General features: G+C 43.5%; 1 protein-coding gene across 1 annotated transcript; it reads left to right on the top strand.

Annotated features, from left to right (window-relative positions):
- Positions 1-2,089: 2,089 nt before the first annotated feature.
- On the top strand, positions 2,090-7,749 carry NOL7 (nucleolar protein 7). The gene is made up of 7 exons (XM_015406359.1): positions 2,090-2,231; positions 3,437-3,495; positions 4,257-4,288; positions 4,690-4,762; positions 5,188-5,309; positions 5,392-5,469; positions 6,274-7,749. Exons 1-7 carry the CDS (start codon positions 2,094-2,096, stop codon positions 6,345-6,347), a joined length of 576 nt encoding a protein of 191 aa, XP_015261845.1. The 5' UTR covers positions 2,090-2,093; the 3' UTR covers positions 6,348-7,749.
- Positions 7,750-9,473: the final 1,724 nt, after the last annotated feature.

Here is a 9,473-nt window from a genome sequence, read left to right as displayed (position 1 = left end):
CTCCCAGCAGCCCTCAGTCAGAGCAAGAAGCAGCCAGGTAAGTTGCAGAGCTCCCCCCGGTCCAAAACAGTCCAGTGGCACCTTTAAGGCCAAGTTTTATTCAGGTACAAGCTCTCCCTCCTCTGCGAGGGCAGATCTGCTTGTCCCTCCCCCCAATAACCAGCAATCCAGAACAGTCCAGTGGAGCCTGAGAGGTGGGTGTTGCCTTCTGACACACTTCCGGTGATGTCAGGGGGTGTGGCATATGCAAATAAGTTACGCTAATGAGTTATGCTAATGAGCTCCTGCACCTCTTTTTCTACGAAATGACCCCTGTAACAAACCATACATAAACTAAAACTGATTATTTTTTTTTTGTCTAGTAGGCAAGAGAACCACGTCTAAAATCAAAATCTCGCCTTGACAGTTAAAGGAGGTCTGGCTCCTCCTGGTAGGAAACCGAAATCCCTCAATACCCCCTATCAACTGTTACAAAATAGGACTAAAAATCAGCTAATGGTACTAAATCGCAGATATAGCGCCACCTGGGAACACGAGGCGGAACCAGCAATCCGCTATGATCCTAACGGGTTCCTGCCGGTCCTAGGCTGAACAACGCCCGTCGTGCTTAATCCTAACCACGTTCCTGCTGTCAGCAAAGGAGACCGCCGGGGCTCCTTAAGAGACCTAGCGTGGCTCCAGCTTGGCACAATACAGATGTTCCTATTTAAAGTGCCACAAGACTGACCACCCTCCGCCCCATCACAATCAAACGTCGTACAGATGTTTCTACCATAGAGCCGGCTATATCAGAGTAACAACCAGCTTCCGGTGTCAGGGAGACGGCCCCTTCCACGACGGGAATGTCGGAAGCTGTCACTGGACGTTCCCATTTCCCTTTCCTCCGGTTCCTGATTTCCGGGTCACGGGATGAAGGGTCAGCCGGAAGTCGAATGAGGGAGATGGCCGGGCGTCGGACCCGCGCGATGGCGAAGAGACAAGAAGCCGCCGAGCCTTGTTCCTCGGAAGACGAAGAGGGCGGCGATGCGCCGGAGGAGGTGACCTTCGAGAGCGCGCGGGCGGCCGCTGAAGAGGCGCGCCGGTTGGCGGGAGGGGGGGTGCGAGTTTTCCGTCGAGTCAGCAGGAGGGGCTGCAGGAGGGCCGAGGCGGAGAGCCTGTCAAGTCAGCGGCACGAACGACTCCTAGCCTTGACGCGCGGGTAGCGTCGCTCCAGTTCTCCGGACTCTTTCTTCGCCCTCGTTGGAGTCACTGTAGTGGAAAGTTAAGTTTGCTGTTGTTCAACAACTTAGCCAAGGCTGTCTTCGAAGCCGTTAACTTTCCTGGTTAACTGGGAGCTGAAAGGCATAAGCTTGCCCAGTTTCTAAGCCCCGGGAGTGGAGGTTGCCCGGTATCGCCTGCTCCTGCAGCGGGTTGGTGAAGATCCGGTTGCTGTATGCCGCAGGCTATGGCCACTGAGAATAGCTAGAAAGTCCCAGTTTGGCTTGGCACAGACGATTGTAACACTTGTAAACATGCAGATGTCTTCTTCATAATCCACGGGTCCTCGTTTGACGTCTCTTCAGTTACATAACCGCCCCACCTCCACCACACTTTTCAAACTATGGCTTCTTGCAGCTTGTGTTTGCAGGTGCAACCCACACTGCACAAACAAATTAAAACCTGAAATTTTGAACAAGACAGAAGAATGGCCCTAAGTTCATCTGCACACACTAAACTGTACACATACAGTTTCAGTTCAGTTGCCCTCAAAAGCCTCTGAAGGAGACCTTCTGAGTCTCTGGAATTGCTCCAGAGTGGGAATTATCCTGATCTCTTCTGTCAGGCTGTTTGAAAGAATGGTTGGTTTGGCCAGAAAGAAATGTGCTTCAGCTTTGTCATATATTACGGACTTCAGGGGTGGAAAGTCTGAGTTGGCACATGGGCTCACAGGGGGAAAGATGGTATGCAGGTCCCAAGCCATGTAGGGCTTCATAGATAACAACCAGTACCTTTAATCTGACCCAGAAGCAAATTAGGTTAGGAAATACTTGGGCACTATTTTCATATCTCCCAAGTTTTAGGTAGTAAAGCAGCTGTGTAGAGACTCAGTGCAGATGTTCCTTCTTGGCTGCAAGCAATCACACTTTGATTTTTCTCCCCCAAGCACTCTTTTTTTTTGTTGCTTTGTTAGAGAAAAATCTGCCTTGAAAGAGAAGAGGCGACAAAGGGAAGAATTATTTAAAGAACAAAAGGTAATACTGCTGTCTCCTCAAATTAATCCATTATGTTTTTATTGTGTACCAACATCCCATAAAAGTTCTGCATTTGCTCACCACAAAACAGAAATCTGTCATGGCCGTTTTATCTCTAGGCATTCTGTAGTTTTTCTCTTGCAATGTATTTGTAAACTGACTTTATAACTGATACACACACACACACACTTCATGGGGATAAAGGATACCTCAAGGATAAAATGGGGGATGGGAAAATTTTTATACCACCCTGAGCACCTTGGAGTAAGGACAGGGTCAACATGAGTAAAATAAACAATAGGTTTTCTGTACTTTTTAAACATAAAGTTTAACTGTACTGGTTTATATGGTTTTAGTCAGCTTCCTTACTTCATTTGCAATAGATGACAGCAGTCTACACATAAAATCTAGCATCAGTTCTCTATTTAATATCTGTATGAAGCCACTGGGAGAGGTCATCAGGCAGTTTGGGCTGCAGCACCACCAACACAGAGATGACACCCAGCTCTACCTTTCTTTCCCACCTAATTCCAAGGAAGTGGTTGATTATCTCAGCTGGTGCTTGGAGTCATTAATGGGCTGGATGAGGGTGAACAAGCTGAAACTTAATTCTGACAAGAGAGGGGTTTTCTGGGATAACAGAAAGGCAGACCAGGGATTTGAGATCTCTTCTGTCTTGGATGGGATTGTAAAGCCAGGTTTACAGTTTTGGAGTGCTGCTTGACACACAGCAGTCACCTTAGAAAACCAGGTGGGTGCTGTAGTTCAGTTGGTGCATTAGCTGCACCCGTTCCTGGCTCTGTCAGATCTAGCCACAGTGATCCTTGTCTTAGTTACATCTAGATCCGGTTGCATCTAGGCTGGACTACTGCAGTGTGTTCATGTGAAGAGCATTCAGAAACTGCAGCTAGATTGCTGGTTGGGACTACCAGGAGCATGTGACCCCAATACTACATCAATTACCCTGGCTCCTAATCTCCTCCTGAGCCCAGTTCAAGGTGTTAGCGTTGTCCTTTAAAGCCAGGAATGGCATGGGACCAGGGCCATCTCCCATGTGTTCCTGCCCTTGGGGACCATAACTTGGGTAGAAAAGGCACCATAAAATGTTTTAAATAAATACAGTAATTACTGCTTTCAGATTGATAGTTTGGCAATTTCATCAGGTTTACGGAAAAACTTGACTTGCAAAAGTTTATTCTTTCTAGAAAAAAAAACTACTTCCTGCAAATGTGCTAGAGGAGTTGGCATCATCCCCACAGGACAGGTAAGCAAAACAGTTGTCCAGGAGGGCATTTTTATAATGGGAAATAAGGTTGTAGTTGATGTCTGAGGAATTTTAAGTGGTTTTCATTGCTTTGTTTATTTTCTGCTGTTTTTAGTGCTTCGTTCTCCCATGCTGTAATCCAATTTTATCCAGTGTTGGTTGGATGGTTTATAGTGTTCTTATTGCATCGATTTAATTCTGTAATCAAGTTTAAGTCTCAATGTGAAAGGCAGACTATAAATGCAATAAACAAACAGAGCACAAATGAACACTCCAACTTCTCATTCTGGAACTCTTTTTAGCCATCAGTCAGAGAATGCTGGCTAACACCACATACTCCATGTGAGGCTTTTGACTCTCCCTTATTGACTTTACACAGCTACCTGCTCCCCCAGGTCCATGGGAAGCTACTTTTGAACCGCAAAAGCAGTTTGCAGTGTGATCAGGAAAGAGAAGGGGGGATACTGTTATTGAAACGGCAGAAGCCATATAGAGTTCTTTTTTAAAAATTATGTAAATAAAATGACAGGGAAGTGGGTATTTCAGTCTTCAAACATGTGCAGGAACTTTCATGAAATAATTTTTCAATTAAATTAATCATGGGCAAGCACATCTATTAACTGTACTTAACAATGAATGTAAAAAGATTGAATGTTTTTATCATTCCCTGTTAGTTTGTGCTGTTGATAGATACTTGAATAGTTGCCTGTCAGGAAGATTGTTACATAGGATCATCCTAAATAGAGCTTTTCTTTCTTTAGCAATAACAAGCCATCTGACACAGCTGAGCAAGGTATGTATAAAGTTATGTGGCGCTGAATTACTTTCATTGCACATTTGTATCACACATCCAGTATTGAATTAACTGTACCAGACAGCGCCTGTGAAATATGCTGACCATTAATAGCTGGTGCTGTGTTTTAACTCTGTCTTGTTCACATCTTTTGTCACGTGAGGATAATGAGTTGTTTATAACTCACATCTCTACTCAGCTTAAAGCCCAGTGTACCTTTTTCTGATAATGGGTATTTCTGGACTTGGTAGCTTCTCTTCCCCCTGAATTTAATAAGCTTCCAAATGTCTATAGAATAATCTTATTTAAGTGTAGTTGAAATTAATTTTGTTTACTCTTGTATAAATTGTGCTGATAGTAGTTGTGAAATGTAATTTTTATGAGTATCATTATTTTTATAGATCAGAATATTGAAGATGAGTCTGAAAGTGAAAGTGTGATGGAAGACAATGACGAAGAAACGTTGGCAGATAGGTATGAAGCTCAGTAATTGTTTAGTGTGTCAGATTACTTTGGGGAGGGGGGGAAGCCCAATGCTACTGTGCTCTTCTTTGCATGCACATCTAACTAACTGTACCCTTGTCTTCCCATAAGCATTAATTGGTGGCAAAAGTCCAACTAAGTTATTAAAGAAGAAATATTGGTATGTACCAGATAACTTTAAGAGGTGCTGCTCATGAGAATAGACAATATGAAGGGTTGATGAACAAGCACAGTAAATCATGAAAAGGTTTCTATCATTCATAAGTGAGGTTGTGTAATCTAGGAAGAAACGCTAGTTACTACAACCATTCTTAACAAACAATAGGAAAAATTTAGGATAGCTCAATTAAGAGGAGTAAATTCAGCAAAATATTGGCTGTGACGCATACCACTTCTAATCTGTTTTTGGTGACTAGGCTCCAGCAAAGCTATAAGGCAGTGCAGCTAAAAGACCAAGCGTTAGCTAACAGGCAGCAGCAAGCAGCCAGAGAGTTCGTACAAAGGCAGCTCTACGGAGGCAATAGCAACCGAACTACAGGTAAACTCTCTTGATGGATTGGAAAAACTTCTTGGTTTAGCTACACACACGGCTTGAGTAATTTTTTTTCTTCCTTTTTCAGCAAACAAGTATTTTTCTCTTGAAAACAAGAAGAATACAGTTAAAAAAGCTGCAATCCAGTTTGTTGTTAATTCTTGGGGTGAGTTCATGTTACCTTTCTTGTGGCTGTTGGGAGAAAGATGCTGTGATCCATATGCAAGCTGCTCAGAAACCATTTGAAGTAGCCTTTGGAGTGGTGGTATTGCACTAGGTGTTTAGCAGTTCGACATGGAAGACACTTAAGATCCTCTTCAACTTCTGTTCTCTGTGCCCCCATCTGTACAGCTAAGGTGGGGGGGCAACTAGAGACAGGAGTCGCTATTTGTGCTCCCAGATCAGCCAACAACATTGCTCTCCCTGTCTCCATGTTATCGTCGTAACAACCCTGTTAGGCTGAGAGAGAATGGCTGGCCTGACAGCCATCCATGGCAGAGTGGGATTTCAGTCTTGTTTTCTCAGAACCTAACCTGGTGGTGGCACCTTGCCTTTGGAATGCCTTCCCACTGAACTGAAGCTCACCTGCCTCATACTTTCCTTTCCTTTGGGTACCAGGCCCAAACATTTCCCTTTACTCAAGCTTTTAACTAAGGGGTTCTTTAGCTCTTTTATGGAATGCTCCTGGTTTGAGAATGGTTTTTATCAATTTCATTTTAGACTTCTCTATTTGTGTCCATCTGTCCCCATTTTTATAGACTTGGTTTTATTATCTCATTTGCTGTCTCATTACACGCACAAGGTCCCAGGCTGAATCCCCGGCATCTTAGTTTAAAATATCAGGTAGTAAGTGTTGAGAGAGACCTTCTCCTGAAGAACCACTGGCAGTCTGAGTAGACAGATCAATGGCCTGTTTCTGTACAAGGCAGCTTCAAGGTTCAATAATCAATTGTCTGTCCTTTTCTAACAGGTAAAAAGAAAAAACAAAAAGCCAAGCACTTTACAAAGCGTTGGATCGCTTCAAAGATGGTACCCAAAACATAATTTGCTTGCATTTTGACTACCTGAAGATTATTCCTAAGTCTGTTATCATGAAGATTTTGTTTCATAAAAGTGTATTTTTTTAAGGATGTGAAATTTCTATATAAACGTTGTGTTCAGTAGTTAAGAGTCCTGGCAGTCTGCTGTACTTTTCAAGAAAACCTGGTTTGAGATTTTCTAAGTTCTCCTGTAAAATGCAGAGAGCTCTGTTCAACTAATGTAAGGCTCACACGGATGAAAAGTGTACAGCATTTTGTCCTTCATTACAATTACATTACCTTAGGGAAGGTGGCCTTGATTGCTATGTGAAAGTCTGACCTTTAAAATTAAGGATTATAAAAGTTATCATTGAGTCATGTTTATTGTCTGCATGGGGGTCCAAGGCTTGTGTACTGATATTTGGTCAATGGACAGGAATGTCTAATTTAAAGCAGTTGTCTCTGTCACAAGTTTGTACAGTCAAATTATGGCTGGATCTCTCTCTGGGAAGTTTAGGATGAGAAATTTGCAGATTTATATATAAAAACTGGCTCAAGCTTGATGGTAGCACAGAGTGAAATATATTGAGGAGAGAGTTTTCTTGGCAGTCTCTGCTTACATAAACAGGCATAAGCTTCTTGGTTTCACAGACATTAAAGTTGCAAAGGCAGGACTATTCACACAAGTTCCAGTTTCCTTCCTTATCCACTGGCTAGGGATCAAACCCCACCCCTATCTTGTAGGAGCTGTTTCCCTCAGACTTGTCAGGGATGGGTTATGTATCCCACTGCCCTAACTCAGGAGCCTTCTTGTTCCTCTCACAGTCTGCTTTGCTTTCCAACTCCTGACATAGTTAGCTGAAGAATTCTATCTGAATCCTCTATCCTTCTCAGCCCAGGTCACATCACTAACCATTTACAGTTCACCACAGTGTCTGTCTGTAACATGGCCATCCCACAATCATACAACCTGTAATACACATCAGAGTTAAGAGTGAACCCGCCTAGAAATAGAATGCTGAGCTTTCAATAAAGGTCATTACCAGCAAATGAGTGGAAGTGGTTACTTTGGCATTTTTCTAACCTCTCCTCAATACAGTTAAGAACTTGGGTGCTTGCCCCAGTCTTATTGATAAACATGTTGGTGCTGTTGTTAGGAATACCTTTTTTTCAATTCCATGTAATGTGTAAACTGGCCCCTATTTACACGCTTCCAATCTAGCTAGGCTAGCCTATGTTACCTACAAAATGTACCTGAGGGACCGCCTTTACCCGTATGTTCCCCCAAGAGCACTACGGTCAGGGGCCCAAAATTTGTTAGCCATCCCGGGCCCCAAGGATACCAAGCTGGCTGCTACTAGGACCAAGGCTTTTTCGGTGGCGGCTCCTACCTGGTGGAATGAGCTCCCAGGGGAGATCCGGGCCCCGCTTCGGCGGGAGGGCGGGATAAAAATCTAATAAATAAATAAATTATGCAGTTCCGTAAGGCCTGCAAGATGGAGCTCTTCCGCCAGGCCTTTGAGTAGGAGCCACCGCCCCTACTATACCACCACCGCCTTGTTTTGGATGAAGCCCTGAAGAAACATCTTAATATTGAGCTGTGGGATGTACCACTCGGAACTTCGGACCTATGATCTGCCATCTCTGGAATTATGCAAGTTATTGAGCACCATGTTTTAATTCGGGATGTTTTTAAGATTTATTATATGTTTTAAATTCATTATGTATATTATGTTTTTATTATGGCAAGGTTTTGCCTTGCCTCTGTAAGCCGCCCTGAGCCTATCGGGGAGGGCGGGGTATAAATGCGAAAAATAAATAAATAAAATACTAGTGTAATGTGGTCTGTGTAGGGCTGCACTAGAAGTAGGGTGCCAGTCTCCAGGTAGCACCTGGAGATCTCTCAGTTTATAGTTGATTTCTAGACAAACAAGATCAGTTCTCTTGGAGAAAATGGCTGCTTTAGAAGATGGGTTCTTTGACATTATATCCTGCTGAGGCCCCCACCCCCAAAATCTCCAGGTATTTCCCAACCCAGAGCTGGCAATCAATTCATAACTGAAAGATGGCTCGAAAGCTTCAACTGGTACAAAACACAGCGTTACATTCTCTTTTAGGATTGTCTAAATGGCAGCTACAAGGTCAGAGGCTTTCTCCATAGAAGGATCCAGTCCTTTGGAAAAGGCCTACCATAGTGAATGCAAACAGCACCCTCATCAGCTACATCAAGGAAGGCCTGCAAGGCAGTTCTGCTTAATGGAGGGTAAACTGCTTTGGTAGAATTGACTGTGGCTTTATTCTGGATATGTTTTTAATCTTTGTATTTATTGAATGTGTGTGTGTGTGTATTTATATTCTTTAAACTTGTTTTTACATCCTACAACTTGTTGCATTGTTAGCTGCCTTGAGTTTAAAACTTTCACATCTCTTTCTTTCCATGACTAAAATTCAGCAAAGACTACCAAAGCAATAATCTAGTTCAACAGCAGTAAATTTATATAACTAAAATAGCTCCAAACACATATGTTCATCTTGTTAAAGTTGTTCTAGTTTTAAAACTAGAGGAGACCCAGCTGAGCTCGGAGCAGGAGGCAGAGGTGCTAGAGTTTTTCTTTTTACTTGCTTTCAGCTGAGGGGATTCAGCTGAGGATATTGTGTGGGAGAACTGGTCTGGGACTGGTCTGGGAGGGTGTGAAAGTGCTTAGAGTTGTTGCAGAGTCCTGGCTGCTTGAGAGAGGGAGAGAAAGGGGCATTGTTTGACTGTGATTGACTGTACTTTGGTATTTAAGAAACCCCCTTGACAGAGGTACGAGCCTCTGGCACGAGCCGAAGGGCGAGCTAAAGGGCTCTTTGCCTGTGGCTCTTAGCCTAGGGGCTATGTGAGACGCCCAAGAAGAGCCAGAAAGCGAAGGCCCTAGGCTCTTTGTCTTCCCCGTAAAGCAATTTGACTTTGACAAGAAAAACCACATAAATACAAAAGGGTTTTAAAAGGGGGGTTATATTTACTTATTTTAAAAAGAATTATGAAGCCAGAATGCCAGCAGGGGGTTGGGGGCTATCCAGTGTTTTGCACGGAGTGTCACATGTATGACTATCTGCCCACTGGACAGAAGTCTTGGGTGTGTGCTCGGTGCAAGGAGCTCCTGGTTCT

This window comes from Gekko japonicus, unplaced genomic scaffold (assembly GCF_001447785.1).
Source record: "Gekko japonicus isolate JY-2015 unplaced genomic scaffold, Gekko_japonicus_V1.1 scaffold2623, whole genome shotgun sequence".
In the NCBI taxonomy this organism is placed as follows: Eukaryota; Metazoa; Chordata; class Lepidosauria; order Squamata; family Gekkonidae; genus Gekko; species Gekko japonicus.
This window is presented reverse-complemented; position numbering and strand designations above follow the sequence as displayed.